The sequence below is a fragment of the Oryctolagus cuniculus genome, chromosome 16, assembly GCF_051225735.1.
Source record: "Oryctolagus cuniculus isolate XC-2025 breed Fujian yellow rabbit chromosome 16, ASM5122573v1, whole genome shotgun sequence".
Classification (NCBI taxonomy): domain Eukaryota; kingdom Metazoa; phylum Chordata; class Mammalia; order Lagomorpha; family Leporidae; genus Oryctolagus; species Oryctolagus cuniculus.
The window spans coordinates 44,222,495-44,244,416 of NC_142882.1; the positions used below are offsets into that span (position 1 = coordinate 44,222,495).

General features: G+C 40.6%; 1 protein-coding gene across 6 annotated transcripts in view; it reads right to left on the minus strand.

Annotated features, from left to right (window-relative positions):
• CRPPA (CDP-L-ribitol pyrophosphorylase A) overlaps nucleotides 1-21,922 on the minus strand; it is a 325,693-nt gene that overhangs the window by 167,530 nt on the left and 136,241 nt on the right. For all 6 annotated transcript variants that reach the window (XR_519724.5, XM_051832566.3, XM_002720852.6 and 3 more), the window contains one exon: nucleotides 12,292-12,389. Coding sequence is in view for 5 of the 6 variants with exons in the window: in XM_051832566.3 (XP_051688526.2) it covers nucleotides 12,292-12,389 (98 nt within the window). In the remaining variant the exon portion in view is untranslated. The remainder of the gene's footprint in view (nucleotides 1-12,291; nucleotides 12,390-21,922) is intronic.

Genomic DNA, 21,922 nt, shown 5'->3' on the forward strand with positions numbered 1-21,922 from the left:
TAATCTACCAGTCCTCTATCATTCTGAGTAGATGGATGTTTACTGAGAGTATGCCTCCATTCATAAATCAAAAGGAAATTTTGTCCTGGACCCACCAAAGCTATTGCTTGTCTGTATCCTCTAAGATAAATTACTACATCTATCAGCATGGCAAAGGTTAAGTGACTAAAATTAAAGAATTCATTACTTCAACTGGATTTTCTTTCAAATCCTTGCCAAACTTACATCAAGATCTTATTTGCACATACAAAGTTTGAAGTTTTTCTAAGTAATTCAGATGCAGCCCAGATGTGTACATGTATAATTAGTCTATTTCCATATAAATTTGCACTAATAATGTACAAGTGATATTTACTCAAAATGCTATCATTTGAAATTACTAATCAAAATACATACCAACGAATGTCATTGCCAGGCATTTCTGCAGATGAGCTAAACTGTCATTGGAAATCTATAAATAATTCTTTCAACCTAGCTTTATCTTCATTAAAGATTACAAGTGTGATATTTAGCTTTACCTCAAGCCATTTGAAAACTTCAATGTTCTTGAAACACAGCAGGTTAAACAAGCAGCTCTTAACTTGGGCAGCTTTGCTCTGGAGAAATTCAGCAACATCTCCATGGTCTCTCCTCTCAAGAGGGCCATGGGCCATGGAGGGACAACTGGTGCCTGGTGGCAGGATGCTATTAAATAACCACAATGCGCTCACAGGTCATAGCCCTCTCAACAAAAATGGACCAAGATGTCAACAATGCCACGACTGCAAAATCCAGGTTCAAGCAAAAAGTTCTAGTGTTTGGTCTTCAGCATTTATTCACAGATGAAAGACTGACACCAAAACTGGAGATATGTTAGCAATGTAAATGCTTCACTCCAGAAAATCCTTTGTACAAGGAAAATAATAAAATGTTAAAACTGCACTTTATCAGACAAATATTTCTTTAAAAAAAAAAAAGCTAGAACTCTATTTCTTTTTTTTAAAGATTTATTTATTTATTTGAAAGTCAGAGTTACACAGACAGCAGAGGCAGAGAGGTGGGGGGGGGGGGTCTTCCATCTGCACATCTGCTGGTTCACTCCCCAACTGGCCACAATGGCCAGAGCTGGGCCAATCTGAAGCCAGGAGCCAGGAGCTTCTTCCAGGTCTCCCACGTGGGTGCAGGGGTCCAAGGACTTGGATCATCTTCTACTGCTTTCCCAGGCCATAGCAGAGAGCTGGATCAGAAGTAGAGCAGCCGGGACTCGAACCAGCACCCATGTAGGATGCCGGCACTGCAGGTGGCGGCTTGACCCACTAAGCCACAGCGCTGACCCCTCAGACAAATATTTCAATACAAGTTTTTAAAATCCCATGATTTTGCTTTTGTACCACATAGGTGACAACTGTGTTCAAAATGTTCCATTGAGAGGCTGGCATTGTAGCATAGCAGGTAAAGCTGCTGCCTGCAATGCCAGTATCCCATATGGGCGCCAGTTTGAGTACTGCTGTTCCACTTCCCATCCAGCTCTGCTATGGCCTGGGGAAGCAGTAGAAGATGGTCCAGACACTTGGGCCCCTGCACCACGTGGGATACCGGGAAGAAGCTCCTGGTTCCTGGCTTCCAATTGGCGCAACTCTGGCTGTTGTGGCCATCTGGGGAGTGAAGCAGCAGATGAAAGATCTCTCTCTCTCTCTGTAACTCTGCCTTTCAAATAAATAAGTAAATCTTTAAAAAAAAAGTCCCAATGAGATTAAAATGTATATTAAAAACAGATTCTCCACTAAACCACCTCTATTCACCATCTAGCACTTATACCATCCATAATTTTAAATAAGATGGTAACAAACAGGGAAACTAAAATGAATCATCACAGCGATGAGTAGCTTAAGAGTTCTTTTACAGTAATCACAAGGAAACTCTACTCTAGTCTTCTAAGGAATATTCAATACCATCCCAATACTTGTTCAACCTGAAAACTGCCTCTATATTTTTCCAAACCCTGCATGGCACACTAGTTATTTTTCACTATTGTGTTTCCTTGAATGAGAAATATGCTTGCTATACCTTTATAGAAAATAAAATTTCTATTTCCTATGACTTTGCATTACGAGTTGACATTTTAACCTATTGAACAGATACCATTTAGCCTATAGGTTCAAAATGCTGAACAAATATTCAGGATACACTCTACTTTGAACAAAATAACAAAATCACTCTCCTATATGACTTGTTTGTGCAGTGCACAAACATGTGCATGTCTTGGGATATTTTGCAAGCAGTATATTTCTGGACAGCATACAAAAGCAGACTCAGACCTCAATACAGAATCTGATTGCAGATCCTAAGGATAAACATTAGAATGGAGCTTATGGGTCCATTTCTTCACCCACTACCAGCCCCCACCACAGACTCATGTCCCATCATTGTCCCTTTCTCTTCCTGACACGAAGCTGTTCACCAACACTGTCTCCAGTTTATCTAGTCTGAGCAACGTGTGCTATCTGCCCTTCTCACAGTGCTTTCTTCTGGTTAGGAAATCAATTAGAACTCCTTGGGTGTACTCTGTGGTTTCAACTCTTCTCAACGGTTCACATGATTGATGGACGCCCAGCGGCTACCTCTTTATCTCCAAAAATGCATTTGGCGGATGTCCAGGGAGAGGGGTATTGCAGAAGCTTGCATGTTCATCATCCTACCTTCATTAACCACAACTATTTATCTGGCTCCCACCACATACACAGCTCTGCGCAAGGGATCTGTGATAGGAGATGGTGAAGGAGATATGCCCAACAATAAATAATCACCAAAAAGGCCGGATGTGCAGAATGACTCCACTGTTGGGAAGTGGTGCAGGGGGTTCTAACAGCCAGAAAAATGGACACAACCTCATGGGGACAGCAATAGTCAACTAAGCCTTAAAACATAAATCGACAAGTAGGGAAGACATGCAATCAAATGCAATGCTCGGTGCAAAAAAAGGGCAGGAAAGTACACAATTTCAAGACATGAGCCAGAAAGCATATTGGGCCGCAGTAGGCATAGCAAGATGAGAAATGCTCAGTATAGATTGTGGAGAGTTCTAAAAGACTGATGAAGCTGTAAAGGCTTTCTTGGGCTCCCATGTACTGAGTAGTCATTGCTAGAATATCAGGCCGGCACTGCGGCTCAATATGCTAATCCTCCGCCTGCGGCGCCAGCACCCCGGGTTCTAGTCCCAGTTGGGGCACTGGATTCTGTCCCGGTTGCTCCTCTTCCAGTGCAGCTCTCTGCTGTGGCCCGGGAGTGCAGTGGAGGATGGCCCAAGTGCTTGGGCCCTGCACCCGCATGGGAGACCAGGAAGAAGCACCTGGCTCCTGGCTTCGGATCAGCGTGGTGCGCTGGCCGCAGCGGCCATTGGAGGGTGAACCAACGGCAAAGGAAGACCTTTCTCTCTGTCTCTCTCTCTCACTGTCCACTCTGCCTGTCAAAAAAAAATTAAATTAAATTAAATTAAAAAAATAAAAAAATAGAATATCAAAGTAAAAGCGAGAGGGGCTGGCGCCATTGAGCAGTAGGTTAATCCTCTGCATGCGGCACCGGCAGCCCATATGGGCGCCAGTTCTAGTCCCGGCTGCTCTACTTCCAATCCAGCTTTCTGCTGTGGCCTGGGAAAGCAGTAGAAGATGGCCCAAGTCCTTGGACCCCTGCACCCACATGGGAGACCCAGAAGAAGCCTCTGGCTCCTGGCTTCTGATTGGCGTAGCTCCGGCCATTGCAGCTACCTAGGGAGTGAACAAATGGAAGGAAGACCTTTCTCACTATCTCTCCCTCACTGCCTGCAACTCTACCTCTCAAATAAATAAATAAATAAATAAAGTAAAAGCGAGAAGGATAAAGATTTTTAATCCAACTGGACAAGTATTTAGTTGTAGGCCTTGGAAACAAGTTGTCGGAGAACAAGATGGTATGGATAATTCACTCTGAGCAGAGCAGAAAGGGGTGTATTTGGTTGCTTCCCTAGAACCATCAAATCCATGGCACTGTTATTTAGCTAAAGCCACCAGGACAATATACTTTTTGGCATGGTAAAGTGGACTTATACTGCATGCAAACAGTTGAAATGAACTGCATCCCTGAACTAAATTATTAGAGGAAATACTAACTAGCAAGTATAAAATTACATTTTAAAATCACATATCCTATGAGAGCAAAATAAATCAGTAAAATGAAGTGGAGTCACAGTGAATACGTTTTCAAACTATGGTTCAAACAGCATTAGCAAATTGGTATATACATATTAATTGAAATAAACTGTTGTAGGTTAGTAACTAATCCACAAATCAAAAGAACAATATTTCTTCAACATTTTACAGAGATTTTTCCCTCTCAATCTATTTACCATATGCGTAAAATCAATTTCCCCTCAATTAAAGCAGAAGAACTGACTTCACAAATAGAGGCCTAGGACTACATTTTGGCTGTTTGTCATGTTTTTGTTTTGTTAACTCCACATAATGATTGTCTAGAACTGGTGCGCAATGACCTCATTTCTAAACAGACAAGGATGCAAAAGATTATTCTGCAAACGAACCATCTGGTTCCTCTTGGAAGGGTGATATTTCAACAGGTTCCTGTATCCCAAGAATACACAGAGTTTAAAAGGTGAAGATAGGTCAAACACATGGAGAAAAAAAAAGAAAGTGACATGTAGAGAAGATTACTCTAGCTCCCTCATTAATAATCCTATTATAAAACCATGACAACTAATTATAGCTACAAACTAATTTTATTAAACACCAGCCTGAACATAATTAATACCATCTTTAACTATGTTGTCCAATAATTCAGAATTTTTTTTAACTCCTAAAAAACTGATCAGAAAATTTAGCTAATACCCCATATAAACCAAAAATATTTAATGGGATGGTCTTTAGCTATTTTTTGTAGTCTTGTACACACTCAAACATGTAAATAACATACTCAAATGGATTAACTATTGTTGCAACTGTTCAAAGTCAGAGAGAAATGGCTTTATCATGTCATTTCACTGCTATTGATGGTGCTCAGTTTCAAAAATGAAAACCCAGCATCTGCAGCCTAAGACATTATGTTATTAGGGATCAAAATAAGCATTAAATAACTAATTAAATAACTATTCTGGATGGGTTATAAGATGCCGCAATGCCATAATTTGCTCTGTTTCTTTCATTTCTGCTCTTCCTCTTACTTGGCTCTCTGTTTTTGATGTTTTGTTTGATGTATGTCATATACACTGAATTTAATGAAGTCTACAACCAAAGGCACAGATCCACACACTGTACACAATCTTGAGGGCATTAGGAACAATGAACTAGGCGTCGCAGCACAGCCTCAACAAAATCAGAGAGAACAAATGATTTTCAGTTACAGGGCCCTGGTCACGTGTGGTCACACTAAACAATAATTAAACTCTGCTCTGAGAAACAGCAGGGTGGACAGGCAAAGTGCATAAATGTCCCTTTCTGTTCAGAGCACAGATGAACACTCTTTAAGGGCTCTATTTCTTTTATCACAGGAATGAAAACTTTGCTGGACTTGCTTACATGTGACTAGGGCTAATGTGATATAAAAACTTCCTCAAGAGGCGGCAGCCAGCATGCACATTTTGCAAATGGAAATCAGATGATGAACTTTCCAGGTCAAGTGTTCTATCTCTTCATTTTGCTCTTTAGATACAAATAAAAATGGAACTGCTGGGGCAAGGACAAAACCCTTAGATCTATTTTGGCCTAGCACCTGCATGACTGGAAGCAGGCCCCCAACTCCCTGCCTTTTTCAGGTGGCTCAGCCCTGCTCTGCCTCAATCATTGTCCAGACCACTATCTTAAGAATCCAGCCATCAGCCCAAGCTCTCCCCAAAGAGTTCAGCCTTAGTCCAGAACCTTCCAAGTCATGCCACTATCTTTAGGGATCAGCCACTAGCCCAAGCTCTCCCCACTATCTCAAAAGCCCAACCTTAGCCCAGACCCTCCCGAGCCCTTCAGAGTGCTTTACACTACACAAACAAGCCACTGGTTTGTTCGAGAAGGCGCCCTCTGCTGTACGTTCACAGGGAGTGAGCCCCTCTCAGCTTTGTTCCTTGAATAAGCCTGTGCTGGCTGAGAGTTCCTGTCTTGCCTCCTCTTTGTCCTGCTCTTCTTTTCTTACAGAATCAGTAATAAACTCACTGTGCCCTAAAAGGCTGCCTTGGGTCTGACCCTTCTCCACGCCCATCTTCCACCACTCTATCCCCACCCCCACTCACTTCACCCTATCCACAGAACCCTTACCCTTACCGCAGTCCCCGAATGAAGCCCCTCACATGCCTTCCACCCACTATCCCTTCCCATTTGCTTTTACCAGAGAAAACCCCTGAATGCCCTTCTAGGTTCAACTCGAGGCCATGTCTTCCAAGAGATCTCACTCACTGCCCTCTACTTCCACCTAAACCCTATCCAGTCCTATTCCTTCCTTCCTTCTTTCCTTCTCTCTCTCTCTCACCTGCCTGCCTGCCTGCCTGCCTTTCTTCCCTCCTTCTCTCCTTACCTTCCCACCATCCCTCCCTCCCTCCCTCCTTCCCTCTCCCCTTCCTTCCCTTCCTAATCATTTTCCAGGGCCTCCCCCTAGAAGCACAGTTCACTTTGCCCTTAGAACACACATCACAGTCATGGTACATCCCTTTGCATTTCTGCTTGTTTACTGTTTTAGCCCAACCTCGATGACAGAGGACACACTTGCTTAGTTCAGCCCTGTCCAGTCACTCTCTCTCTCTCTCCATATATACATACTTATTTACATGTATAGATAATGATAGGCATTTATTATTTGATAAGTAAATTAGGGAAGTAAGCATCTAAGGAAAGATTATTCACACCTCCTTGCTTTTCAGCATTTGTTGAAAGGGAGTGAGAGAACTAAGTCCCTTTTCTCTGAAGTGTCCCCAGAGGGCTGTCTCCTAGGAAGGTGGGTGGTGCTGTGAAATACTTCAAAGTGCTTAAGAAAGAAGGAACACAGCAAGACTAAGAATAAAGTCTCATCGTTAAGCATGTCCAGGAGGGGTGGGAATGAGTGTCTTGCCCAGGGAGCTCCCCCATGTACCTTTCAGCAACCTCGCCTGTGTATTTGGCATGTATTCTTACTGTAGGCCTGGGTGCTTGGCTCACCCCTAGGGTATGTCGCAAAATTCTGGCACCGAGAGTCACAATCAGCACACCCAATCTCTTCCTTTAGTTTCAATGGGAAGCACTTTTTTTTCTTTTCACATCAATAACACAATCCTCCCATTGTGAGTCAAGCAGCTCCACACCCACTGCTCTGCCCACAGACTTCAATGGTGGTGACTTCATCTTTCTTCTGTTCCTTTTCAAAGGCAGACAAAAGCTCTGGGAGATTAAAAAAAATTTCAAATATACCTCATTTGGTATAAGATAAATTTGGCTTTACCAGGGAAGGGAAAAAAATTCTCTGAGAAATTAAATAAGTCCTTGCCCAAGAAGTCCCAAGGGGATTTCTCTCAGACTTTAGATAAGTCCTCCGTCAAACTGAAAATTCATGATCTCGTCGTTAATTGCAGTTTCCATAGAGAAAATCTGTTAGTAGAACCACGCTGCAACCTCAGTGTCGCCACTCTCTAGCTCTAGCATCTTGGACAACTCTCAGCCCACCAGGCTTCCCTGTCTGTACAGATAGAAAGGGAAATCAGTTATTTTAAAGACAAAAGTTGGCTGGGGCTCACTAGGCTAATCCTCCGCCTGCGGTGGCAGCACCCCGGCTTCTAGTCCCAGTCGGGGCACCAGATTCTGTCCCGGTTGCTCCTCTTCCAGTGCAGCTCTCTGCTGTGGCCCAGGAGTGCAGTGGAGGATGGCCCAAGTGCTTGGGCCCTGCACCCGCATGGGAGACAGGAAGAAGCACGCTTTGGATCGGCGCAGCACACTGGCCGCAGTGCGGTGGCCATAGTGGCCATTCTGGGGCGTGAACCAATGGAAAAGGAAGACCTTTCGCTCTGTCTCTCTCTCTAACTCTGCCTGTCAAAAAAAAAAAAAAAAAAAAAAAAAGTGCATAGTGCTGTTCCTGACACAACAAAGGTGCTTCATAATTGCTAGTGCTAGGGCTGTTTATGAAAGGAAACATGGTGGGAAGTCTTTCCATGGTTTCATAGTTTGTTGGCAAATTTAGACACCAGGAAACAGTTCTAGGAATGACGACGCATCCGAGATCAACCAATACTCTCTAAGTAAGAAAACAGGACAACCGAACATTGGTGTCAGAAGTCCCACATCAGTTCTTCATTAAAAAAATACATAAATAAAAAGTCTAATGCTTCTTCTGAGAGAAGAATGTGACAAATAAGAAGTGTTGGAGAAACAGTGATATGCTTTTGTTCTGAATGGATCTATACGTCTTAGATTTATTTACTACATGAATGAAATCCAAACTTGAAGTCAAACCTATTTTTTTAATTCCCAAGTTGCAAGTTGTTATGCACATAGGTATTGACACATGAATTAGACATTTGTATTTAAGAGAGAAATATAAGTACTCAAAAATTAGATATGGCTGGGAGAACCATTATGCTATTCTCTCTACAAAACAGACAGTACAAGAAGCGCTTCAAAATCAAAAACTTGTGGACGAAATTAAATGCAAACCCACTTATTAGCAGGTAGGGAAAATGTGCCCAGAAAAAATGTAAGAAATCCAGGGGAGCTAGACAAGAACCACTTCCTCACTGGGTCATTTCTGGATGGCTTAGTAGGAAATCCAAGGAATAACAACAAAAACCAGGCCTGTGTGCATGCCAATTCAAAGCAGAAGACAAAGGAGCACCATCGAGGTGCTCATGTCACTGGTGACACGAGAGTCTGGGCGCAAGGAACACTCTAAATGAGTGAGCTGACGTCAAGAGCTGACTTAGTCCTACAGCAGCCTGAGTCTGGCCTAGACTCACACAGAGGCACACAAGGAATCCGGCACAAAGAGCCAAGGAGAGGAGGATGGTGACTGAGGTGGAAGCACTGACAGAGAGAGCACAGCCAAGGACAGGCGTTCTGCACAGCAGTACAGATGCTCCACCCACTCCATGTTACAGCGCCTGGCTCTGAGTCCTGCCTCTGCTCCCCATTCCAGCTTCTGCAAATGCACACCCTCGCATGCCCTGGGAAGCAGCAGGTGATGATGTCCGCATGTCCAGACTGAATTCTGTGCTCCTGGCTTCAGTCTGACACCACCACTGCTGCTGGGGACATTTGGGAAATGAAACGAGTGAGACCTCTCTTTCTCCGCTCCTATCGCTTTTCAATCCTCGCTCTCAAATTACAAGGAAGGAAGGAAGGAAGAAAGGAGGGAGGGAGGGAGGGAGGGAGGGAGGGAGGGAGGGAAGGAGGAAGGAAGGAAGTTAGGAGAGAGAAGGAGCGAGAGAGAGAGAGAGAGAGAAAGAGGGCGGGAGAACGAACCATATCTACCTTTTCTTATTGGAAACAACTCTAGAAAGAATATTATGCTATAAGATTATTTAAAAATAAATAAAACTCTATTACTTAAAAAGAAGCAAAAGGAGAGAATAAAATAACATTTATAAATTTATTATAAGAAATAAAAGAGTATAAAGAGCAAAATAATGTCCCTGCAAGAATGCACACATATCAGAAAGATCTAGTTCCAAAACAGATGAAAACTGAAACCAAATACTTTATAATAAGCTAACAAACTGTAAGACAAAGTTAGAACTATGAAGGCCAGACCACTTCAAGTCATACCTATACCACTTGAAGGCGATAAGGACAACAAAAAATGAAGAAAATCACTTATTTCAGAAACGAAGACTAAGGTGGAAACATTACAAAAGTGGATGCACAAAACAGAATAATACATAAAGAGAATTATGGAAAGGAGGGAAACTTGAAAATGAAAATGGAATTAAGGGTTTAAAAACAAACCCAAGAGAAGGCGACAGCTATAGAAGATGGACTAAGCATATAAAATATTCATCAAACAAGAACCTTTCTAAAGAATACTAAAGAAATGGAAGAGACAACAATATGACATAAAAAGTTTTATGAAATAAAACATTTCAGACTACATACACACAAAAGAATATACTGTATACCTAGGAATATCAAACTGAAAATGGCCATCACTGAGAAAATTCTAGTAAAACAATTGGCCTTTCAAGGAAAAAACATTCTTTGGATATCCGGGCAAAGAGACTAAGCCACTTTTAAAAGAGCAAAAACAACAAAAATCAGGTTTTTGTCATATTTGATCAAAATACTGTATAACAAAAGAAAAGGGAATGGCATATTTAAGATGCTCAAGAAAAAAATATCTAAACACAGATTTATCTGGCCAAAGTCACCTTGAAGGTTTTGAACCACAGAATAATTTTATTCACTGGGAGAAACATGAGAACACCATGTCCAGGAGCCCTCCCTGGAGACTCTCACAGAATTAGTTTCAGAAAACCAAAGTGATTTGTGAGTTACGATGTAAGGATTTGTGGTGACCACTAAAGACAAGTCAGTATTTACTTACACAACAAGAATGAGAACTTTAAATATATCTCTTCCATGCAACCCACTCAACACCTTGATAATACAGATGTCGCCACATTTTCAATGAACAGGCAAGGAGAGAACAAAGCTGACACAGTACAGTCTGATATGGGAGCCTGCTCTTTCCAGCTGTGCTGTACAATTACACAGCCCCCTAGAATGTACTGTCCCCTTCTGCTTTGGACTAGATTGCAGCATTTTTGGTGTTAAAAAAAAAAGTCATCACATGTTGATCAAAAATTCCAATTGGAAGTTGTGTATTTTAATGAATATAGGGTAGTTGTTTTGGAAAACAAAATATTTTGGAGCACAAATTTGTCATAAAAATGATTAACTGAAGTCCTAAATGGTATGAGATATACAGTTTCTATAGTCACACATACTTATGGCTACTTACATTTTCCTAACCATAATAATGGATAAAAGATTAATCAGAAGATCAATCAGTTGCAAAATGAGGGACAAACATTCACTTTCTCAATATCACAATTATCTGATTTTTTTTGTCACCATCTGTTGCTTTTTAAAAATTTTTTATTTCATTATTTTATTCATTTGAGAGATTGACAGAATTCCCAGTCTCTGGTTCACTCCCCAAGTACCTGCAATGGCCAGGGCTGTGCCAGGCTAAAGCTCAAAACCAGGAACACGAACCAGGTCTTCCACATGGGTAGCAGGGACCCAATCACTTGAGTATCACCTGTTGCCTCTCAGGGCCTACATTAGCAGGAAGCTGGAATCATGAATAAAGCCAGGACTCAAACCCAGGCACTCCAACATGGGGTGTGGGCATCACAACCAACAGTTTAATCACAAGGCCAAATGCAGCCAACAAACTTTTCTAAGCATCTAGCTTGTACCAGGCACTGCAGCCTTTGAGACAAGCTTCAGCCATTGGCTGGGAAGTACGTACACCATGCAGGGCTTTCTGAAGGAAATCACATAGACATTGGGGAGAAAAATCTACAAAAAAAATGAAAGAGTATATTTCATGTCGTAAGCATTGGCAGACCAAAGGATCTCACAAAGGCAAAAAGATAACAAGAATAGGATTCAGGGCTGGTGCTGTAGTGCAGGAGGTTAAGTCACCACCTGTGATGCCGGCATCCCATATGGGTGCCAGTTTGTGTCCTGGCTGCTCCACAAATTCCAATCCAGCTCCCTGCTGGTGTACCTGGGAAAAGCAGCAGAAGATGGCCCAAGTTCTTGGACACCGGCCACACACGTGGGAGACCTGGATGAAGCTCCTGGCTCCTGGTTTTGGCCTGGTCCAATTCTGGCCATTGTGGCCATTTGGGGAGGAAACCAGTGGATGAAAGAGTTCTCTCTTGCTTGCTCTCTTGCTCTCTCTCACTCTGTAACTGAAAGTTTCAAATAAATAAATCTTTAAAAAACAAAAATCTGTGGTGAAAGTGGGCATTTAGCCTAGTGGTTAACGCCAATATCTCTTATCAGAGAATCTGGTAAGATTCCTGGCTCCAGCTCCTTTTTCCATCTTCTTGCCAATGCAGACCCTGGGAGGCAGCAAGTGATACCTGAAGTAGTTGAGTTCCAGCCACGCATGTGGGTAGCATGGAATTTGTTTCTTGCTCCTGACTTCAGTCCCCAGTTCCAGCCCCAGCTGTTGCCGGCATCTGGACAGCAAACTTGGGGCTGAGAGTTGTCTGTCTGTCTCTGTCTCCCAAATAAGTGAAATTTACAAATTAAAAAAAGTCTATGGGAACCAAGTAAAAATTACCAAACTCAGTATCTGAATACTTACATTTAATTCTTTTTTTAGCACTTCTTCAAGAAGATAGCCCACACGTTCTGTATCTTCTTTTGTGTCCATAACCATACAAATCTCTTGCGAGATTCTCTCTGAGATAAAAAAAAAAAAAAAAGGAACAATAAAACACGGACCAGCATCCGAGTGTGGTAAAATCTGTGCTTACCTGAGGTTCATAGCTTTGGGCTAGAAAAGGGAGGTTTTGGCTTCAGGTCAAGGGAAGTGACCAAGCATTATGCACTGAAATGGCCTTGATGAGCTAGAACACCCCAGTCAACAAATCTACATGTTAGTCACTTTGTGGGGGTTGGGAGGAGGTCAAGCCACTGAACAATCAACAGATGGATGAGATCTCAAGAAAAACAGACAGGAGTTGGCACTGTGGCATAGTGGGTTCAGCTGCGGCCTACAGCCCAGCATACCATCTGAGCACCAGTTCCAGTACTGGCTGCTCCACTTCCGATCCAGCTCTCTGCTAATGCACCTGAGAAAGCAGCAGAAGATGACCCAAGTCCCGGGGTTCCTGCATCCACGTGGGAGACCCACAAGAAGCTCCTGGCTCCTGGCTTTGGTCTGGCACAACCCTGGCTGTTATGGCCATTTGGGGAGTGAACCAGTGGACAGAAGATTTTTTTCTCTCTCTCTCCCTCACTCTAATTCTGACTTTCAAATAAATAAATAAATCTTTAAAAACAAAAAAAAGACACATTGACAGGGAGTAACTAGAAGTGACAACAACTTGGCTACCAACCGATCTTTAAATGTTTATAAATTGTCCCAAAACCAGAGAGATTTTCATCTCCTTGGGAGTTTCACTTTCTAGATAATACATCTCCTGCCCCCAGACTCACTGTGCCACATGGATCATCGGCCAACTACAGCATTTTACTTTGCATTCCTACAGGATTTCAACTCAATACCACAAACTTCTTGTGTTGACCATGACCACAGCAAGTGAAAATGAAAATCGCTGAGAGAATTACAGGAAATTTATCTGTACTCCCATGTTTATTGTAGCTCAATTCACAATAGCTAAGACATGGAATCAACCTAAATGCTATCATCTGAAGACTGAATGAAGAAATTATTGGAAATGTACACCATGAAATACTATACAGTGGTAAAAAAAAATAAAAAGGAATCCAGTCATTTGCAAAAAAAAAAAAAAAAAAAGGAATGAAACTAGAAAATATCATACTTAGTGAAATAAGCCAGTACCAAAGGGACAAATACAATATGTTCTTTCTGACCTGTGATAACTAATATAGCACCTATGAGGCAATCTATAGAAGTGAAATTGACACTTTGAGAAGCAATGACTTTGAACAGCCCTTATCTTGACTGTTAGGGAACGTTTTTTTTTTTTTTTTTTTTTTCACATTATCTGTTGAACTCTTAACATAGTTAATCATATGTGTATAAAGTTAATTGAAAATAGATCTTAGCAAAAAAATAAGAGTGGGCATGAGAGAGAGAGGAGGAAGACTGGTGTTAGTGTGGGTACGAGGGTGGGCATGGTGGAAAGAATCACCATATTTCTAAAGTTGTAATTATAAAGTGTAGGAAGTTTGTAACTGTAAAGCTGCACAGTTCTGCATATATTCCTACAGACTTACTTCTAAGGGTACAATTTAAAAACTATCCATGGAACCCAAAATCCCCTTAAGCTGGGTGGTAAAAATAGCATTTTAAGTGCTAAAGTGATCATATGGATAGGATTAAGTGTTAACATGATCACATAAATAGGATTAAGTGTATGGTAATAATAATAGAATTGAAAAGGAGTGAATGTTCCAACCTGGGAAGCAGTCTACACAGCAAACTCATAGAATGACAATTGCTTTACATGCACTCTGACCTCAGAATCAGTCCTTAAGGCATTTTGGTCTGGCTAAAAAACCCACTAGAGCATTTCAGGCATGGAAAGCAAGACACTGTGACCACAAAGGTCATACATGAAGGACCTTTGAGGGTGAGACCCCAGTGGAAAGAAGTGATCATCAAAGAAGGATGTACTTTTCTCTGAAGGGAAGAGAGAACTTCCACTTTGCTTACGGACTTGTCTAAATACTGATGGAGTTTGTGGATTCAAAAAGTTTCCATAATCTATGCAGTTCATGTCAAGAGCCTCAGGTGATCATTGGCATCATATGTAAGAGTGTTAATTATTAAATTAACAGGAGTCACTGTGCACTAACTTCCCATGCAGGATCTCAGTCCTCAAAGAATTGTATTATGAGAGTTAATAGTAAAACTTGTTCTTAAAGATTTATTTCATTTTAGTGTTTAAGTGGAGGGTATTCTTATTGTCTCATAAGTTATAGCTATGTCTAAGTGCTCACAAAAGATGTATCACTCTTGGGTGCTTCTTTAAAGTTAATTAAGTTTCTCAAAAAAATAGTGAAATTAACTTCAAAATGCAAAGAAGTTGAACAGCCCTTGTCTTGACTGTTGAGGAAGTTTTTGTGTGTGTGTGTGCAAATTTATTGAACTCTTTACTTAATATAGAATTGGTCTTCTGTGTATAAAGTTAATTGAAAATGAATCTTAGTGGAGAATGGGACTGGGAATGAGAGAGGGAGGAGAAGGATGGGTGGGAGTGTGGGTAGAAGGGTGGGTATGGTGGGAAGAATCACTATATTCCTAAAGTTGTACTCATGAAATGCATAAAGTTTATATTCCTTAAATAAAAGGTTTCTTTGGGGAAAAAAAAAAAAAAACAAAGACTTACAGTAAACTTAAGTCTAAAGTTTGACTGGCATTTGACTTGGTTGTTTTTGACATGAGCAACTCTATATAACATGTACCAAGTAACCATTTACCTAGCAATTGTTCATGAGTCCTCCAAAGCACCTGAGGAAGGATCAATCATTTAAAACAACAACATCACCAATTAATACTCCTACTACTACAACCAGCTTACCAAGAATGTGTTGTGTTCCAGGACTACCTGCAGTCTAAATCCTAAAGCCCATGATGACCCTCCAAGAACAAGGTTATTCCCGAATCTGTATAACACATTCGATAACATTCATTTTGGAAGAATGAAGCAAGCTGCCGAAGATCAGAAGATATCAAGTAGTAGGAAAAGGATTCAAATCCAAAGAAATAATGCTTAGGAATTCACTGCTCTTCTACAGCACCAAAACAGAAAGAAAGGAAGAAGACATAGCATCTATTAAAAAAAAAAAAGCATTTTGATAAGAAATATCTTAGTATTTCATAGTCATTATTCCACTTAATGCCTCAAAATAAACATGAGAATACTTCCAAAAGTTTCTGGAATAATGGAATTAAAGGAAGTTTGCTTTGTTGCAAACACACACACATACAAAGAGGGTTTTTATTTCATATTTTTTAAAGGTTTGAGTACTCTGTAGTATTTGTACATTTTGGGGGGAGGGTACAGTTCAATAATTCAATGCATACATACAGTGTGAACTGATCTTACCAGACAATTAGCCTTTCATTTCCTTACTTTTCCTGTGTGCTTGGAGCCTGCCAGCTCCTCTCTTCCTATCCTTTTCGTTGTATACTGTTTTACTGTACACCACACTCACTCCACTGTGCTGCAAAACACCAGATACTCTGCACTCACTGGGGGGCATTTGGAACTGATTGCCCAAACTCCCCTCCACCCTTCCTCTCCCCACCCCTCCCAGCCTCCAGGAATAGCTATTTTAAATTCAGACTGACTGCTTCATTTAACTTCCACAAATGAGACAGATCATAAGGTATTTGCCTTGCTGTGTCTGGCTTATTTCACTTAACAAAATGATCTCCAATTCCGTCCATTTTGCTGCAATTTTCAGGATCTCATTCTCTTTATGGTTGAGTAAGTACCATTCCATTATACACACACACACACACACACACCCCACATTTTCTTTATTCATTCATCCTCAAGCAGACACCTAGGTTGATCTCATGCCTTGACTATCGTGATAGTACAGCAGTAAACCTGCAAATACAGATGTCACCTTCACACGCAGATTTACACACCCCCATTTATTATTGTTTTTTAAGTTTTTTTTTATTCACTTGAAAGGCAGAGTTATAAAGAGAGTGAAGGAGTAGGGGAAGAGAGAAAGAGAAAGAGAGAGATCGATCTTTCCTCCACTGATTCATTCTCCAAATGGACACAAGGGCTAGCCCGAAGCCAGAAGCCTGAAACTCCATCCAGGTCTCCCACGTGGGCAGCAAAGGCCCAAGCACTTAGGCCATGTTCCACTGTTTTCCCAGGTGTGTTAGCAGGGACCTGGATCAGAAGTGGAGCAGCTGAGACCTGAACCAGTGCACATATGGGCTGCCAACGTCACAGGCAGTAGCCTAACCTGCTGTGTCACAATGCCAGCCCCTATATTCAGTTTTTTGAGGAGCCTCTATGTTGTGCTTGGCTGTATTAATTTATACTCTTGCCAACAGTGAATAAGGTTTTCCATTTCTTCACATCATTGCTTTCCTCTATTTTGACTTTTGTGAATAGCCCTTGTAATTGTAGTGAGACGACACCTCATTCTGCTTTTGATTTGCATTTCCCTGAAGGTTAGGGATATTGTGCATTTTTTCATGCATTTGCTGGCCATTTTTATTTCTTTCAAGAAATGTCTGTTAAGGTCCTTTGCCCATTTCTTAACTGGACTGCTTGTTTTGTTGTTGCTCTTGCTGTTGTTGTTGTTGTTCTACATGCAGGTCTTTGATGCACTTGAACTTGATTTTTGCATGGGGAGAGAGGTGGAGATCCAGTGTCAAGCACATTCAGGTTCCAGCAATGTTAATGGCAAAGATGGTCTCCACAGTGTGTTTTGGCGCCTTTGTCAAAGATTGGTTGGCTGTGAATGGTGCGGCAGAGGGGAGGGAGGATCCATTTTGGGGACCTCTACTCTGTTGCATTGGCCCATGTGTGTTTTTACACCAGTGCCATGCTCTTTTTGTTATAATAGCTTTGTAGTATGTCTTGAAATCTGGAATGGTGATGCCTCTAGCTTTGTTCCTTTTGTTTAAGACTACTCATTGTGTTTTGTGCTCCCATATCAATTTTAGGATTGTTTTTCTGCTTTCATTAGAGTGTCATTTGAAATTTGATTAAGATTACATTGGGGCTGGCGCCGCAGCTCACTAGGCTAATCCTCTTCTGATCCAGCACTCTGCTACTCTGTGGTGCCGGCACTCTGGGTTCTAGTCCCGGTTGGGACACCGGTTCTGTCCCAGTTGCTCCTCTTCCGGTCCAGCTCTCTGCTGTGGCCTGGGAGTGCAGTGGAGGATGGCCCAAGTGCTTGGGCCCTGAACCCACATGGGAGACCAGGAAGAAGCACCTGGCTCCTGGCTTTGGATCAGCACAACGCGCTGGCCGTAGTGGCCATCTGGGGGTTGAACCAACGGAAGGAAGACTTTTCTCTCTCTCTCTCTCTCTCTCTCTCTCTCACTGTCTAACTCTGCCTGTCAAAAAAAAAAAAAAAAAAAAAAAAGATTACATTGGATAGCATGGACATTTTAATAACGTTAATTTTTCCAACCCATGAACATGTAAGTTCTTTCCATGTTTTTGTGTCTTCAGTATTTTTCATTATGGTTTTATCTTCATTGCATAGATAGTTCACACCCTTGATTTTAAGCTCATTGCCAAGATATGCTCCTCCTTTTCTCAAGCTATTGTGAATGGGAAAGCAATCCATGGGGGAGACCTACATGAAGTTCCAGGCTCCTGGCTTCAATATGGCCCTGGCCATTGAGGGCATTCAGGGAATAAACCTGCAGATGGAAGATTGATCTCTCTCTCTTTCTCTCTCTCTCTCTCAGTCCCTCTTTCTGTTACCCTGCCTTTCATATAAATAAAATAAATCTTAAAAAAAAAAAGTTTGGTACAATTTAGCAGTGAATATCACCTGGGCCTGGAATTCTCATTGTTGGAAGATGTTTTATGACTGATCCAGTCTCACTACTTTTATTTATCTGTTCAAGTTTTCTACATGTTTATGGCTCATTTTCTATAACCAGAGATATATACCTTTCTTCTAGATTTTTCAAATTGCTAGTATACAGTTGTTTATTTTGTTTTGTTTTACATTTATTTATTTATTTATTTGAAAGGCAGAGTTACAGAGAAGCAGAGGCAGAAGCAGAGAAACAAAGAGAGGTCTTCCATCCACTGGTTCACTCCCCAAACGGCCACAATGGCTGGAGCTGGGCCAATTTGAAGCCAGGAACCAGGAGCTTCTTCCAGGCCTCCTACATGGGTACAGAAGTCCAAGAACTTGGACCATCCTCCACTTCTTTCCCAGGCCATAGAAGAGTGCTGGATCAGAAGTGGAGCAGCCTGGACTGAAACTATATAGGATGTTGGCACTGCAGGCGGTGGCTTTACCAGCTACACCCATAGTACCGGTCCCTGTACAGCTGTTGATACTAGACCCTAGCGACCCTTTGCATTTCTAAAATTGCAGTTTTATATCTGTTTTTTCATCTTTCACCTTGAGTCTTTCATTTCATAGTCTAGTTAAAAGTTTATCAAATTTATCTTTCCATGAAACTATCTCTTCAATTAATTATTTATATTCATTTTCATTTATGTTTGAAAGGCACAGAGACAGAGATAGAGAAACAGACAAATACTCCATTCACTAGTTCATTCCCCCAATGTCCTCAAACAGCCAGGGTGGGTAAAGGCAAAGCCAGGAGCCCCCAATTCAAACTGGGTCTCCTATATGGGTGGCAGGGACCTAAGTACTTGAGCCCTCACCACCAACTTCCCATTATGCACAGTAGCAGGAAAGTGACATTGGAAGCAGAGCAAGGACTTGAACAGGGCCCTCCTATATAGGATGTAGAGATGTCCCAAATAGCAGCTGAAGTGCTGTGCCAAATACCCATTCCTCATTGATCTTTTGTATTGTTTTTACAGACTATATTTCATCCATTTCTGCTCTGACCTTTATTATATCTTACTTTCCTTCTTTGTGCTACCCTTGAGTTAGATTCACGCTTTTCCAGGTCCTTGATATGCACAGTTATGCTGTTTACTTGGTATTTTTCTATTTTTTGTAGATGTTTGTTGCTATAGACATCCCTATGAATACTATGTTTGCTGTATGCCATAAGTTTTGTCACGTTGTATTTCAACTCTCCTTAGCATCAAGGAATTTTTCAATTTCCCTTTTGATTTCTTCTCTAAGTTATTGTTCGTTCACAGGCGCATTTTTCAGTCTCCATGTATTTGTTTAATTTCTGGAGTTTCTTTTGTTGATTTATGGTTTTATTTCATTGTCAGAGTTAGATGATTTTGATTTATTTAAATTTCAACCATCATGAAAGAATGTATAGGTTTCTCATAAAATGTATTTTCCATAAACATTTTGAAGAATATTTACATTTTTTAAATATTTATTTATTATCTGATGTATTAGCTAAACATTATAATTTCTTTTTTCATTCCCAAGGGTATTTCAGTGCAGATCCTCAAACAGTTCATTTTTTTCTATTATGATGCTTATATTATAATAATTTCTGTAAAGGAATGTAGACATATTCTTCACTGCTTTGCAACCTACAACTTCAAGTTGTAAACTTGATATATGTAAAGAAAGCCATTCAAATGAATTGAGAGGATTCCTGTATTCTGAAGACAGATCTGCTATATTTTAAAATTTTATATTCACTTGCCTTACTAAGTTACTAAAAATTTTTTCATCTGTTTAAGACATTGTGCAGCCATCTGTAAGGTCCCTACAAATGTGCAAATGTCTGTAGTTCTAAGTTACAAGATCCTAATAAAATTCAAAGCAATTAGGCACGTAAATAAATGTTCCAGAAAGTATCACAGGAATATCATATCAGCAAAGAGATAACAGGTGGCAAGACCAAGTAACACTTTATAATAAAATTAGTCTAAGATTGCTTCTTGGCCTTTTGGCTAAAATTAAGTGTGAAATTAGTCTAGGAGGGACCAATGTTGTAGTGTAGCAGGTAAAGCTACTACCTGCAGTGCCACCATCCTGTATAGGTGCCGGTTCAAGACCTGGCTGCTCCACATACGATCCAGCTCTCTACTACGGCTTAGGAAAGCAGTAGAAAATGGCCCAAGTCCTTGGGCCCCTGTACCCCTGTGCCCCTACACCTAAGTGGGGGACCCGGAAGAGGCTCCTGGCTCCTGGCTTTGGATCAGCACAGCTCCAGCCATTGCACTGCAGCCAATTGGGGAGTGAACCAGCAGATGGAAAACACCCCCTTCCACCTCTCCTTCTCTCTCTGTGTAACTCTGACTTTCAGATAAATAAATATTTAAAAAAAAATTAGTCTAGGAGCTCTCTCTTGAAATGTGAATACATTTTGAGCTGGGCCAGGTGCTTTGACAATTTAGATAAATAAGGAAGAAACATAAGCTTCAGATGTACCCCAAAAGGCATTAACATAACACAGTGTGGCCAACCATCACCAGAATCACTTGAAAAGCGTGGAATGATGTGGTAGTGAATTCCACCATGCATACATTCAGCGAGACACAGAAGGGCACTCCCTTATCCTCTGGGATACTAAAAGCTCCTAATAGTTTTGATCAGATCACTATCACACAGACATCTTTGCTTGAAAACAAAGTTAACCCAAACTTGTGCAGCATGATATTCAGAGAAATTTGGATATAGGTATCAATGATTTTGCCAAATTTATCAAATAACACATAAGGAATAATCCTTAATTATTATCATTAGTTATTACAGAATGGACTTTCCCTTCCTTGTTACAGAAAATATTTGACTTTATATAATCCTAAACTCTACCTTATGTCAATCAGCAGTAATCAATTCAGACTGGCATTTTACTATCATCCTCAAGAAATGCAGCAATGAAAATTCATTTGTCATTAATAGACTATGTTTCAGATATCCTACCATGAAAACAGTTTGCTTTGGTTTGGTTTGTTTTTGTTGTAGGACTCTTTCATTACCACATAAACCTTACCTATAATTTCCACAAAAGCAACTGGTGAGTTTTGCACTGAAATATCTTCAAAATAACAAAACTTCCAGTGAAAATTATATATTCTCCCATTTCTAGAAGACTTCATTAATTTCTCTCAAGAATGTTTCATAGTTTCCAGTGGGGAGTCCTTCTATAGTTTTTGTTAGATTTATTTATTTATTGTTGATGGTTAAATATATATATATAATATATGTAGTTTTATTTGGACTTTTTAGTCAGGAATCTTGCTAAATTTACTTATAAACTTTAACAGTTTAAAATTATATTTTAAATTCTTTATTAAAAGAATGCTGATTGTGACTAATGAAGTTGTATTTCCTTCATTCTAATCCATAATTTTACTTGATAATGAAAACTTAAGTTTGTCTCTATATCCATGAGAAGCAAAAGCCAGGAATTTTACTTTCTTAGAGGTCCTATCGTATTTTCATCAAGCAGATACTATACTCACACACTGAGCTAAGAAGTTTTCCTTTTAAATTTTCTGCATCACTGTAAATTGATATTATTTCTTCTTTTAAATAGTTTTACAAAATTTTCTGGTAAAAGCTAACTGTCAGGGCAGGCACTGTGGCACAATGAGTTAAACTGCAGCATGGGACACCTACATCCCATACCAGAGCATGAGTATGAGTTCTGATCCAGTTTC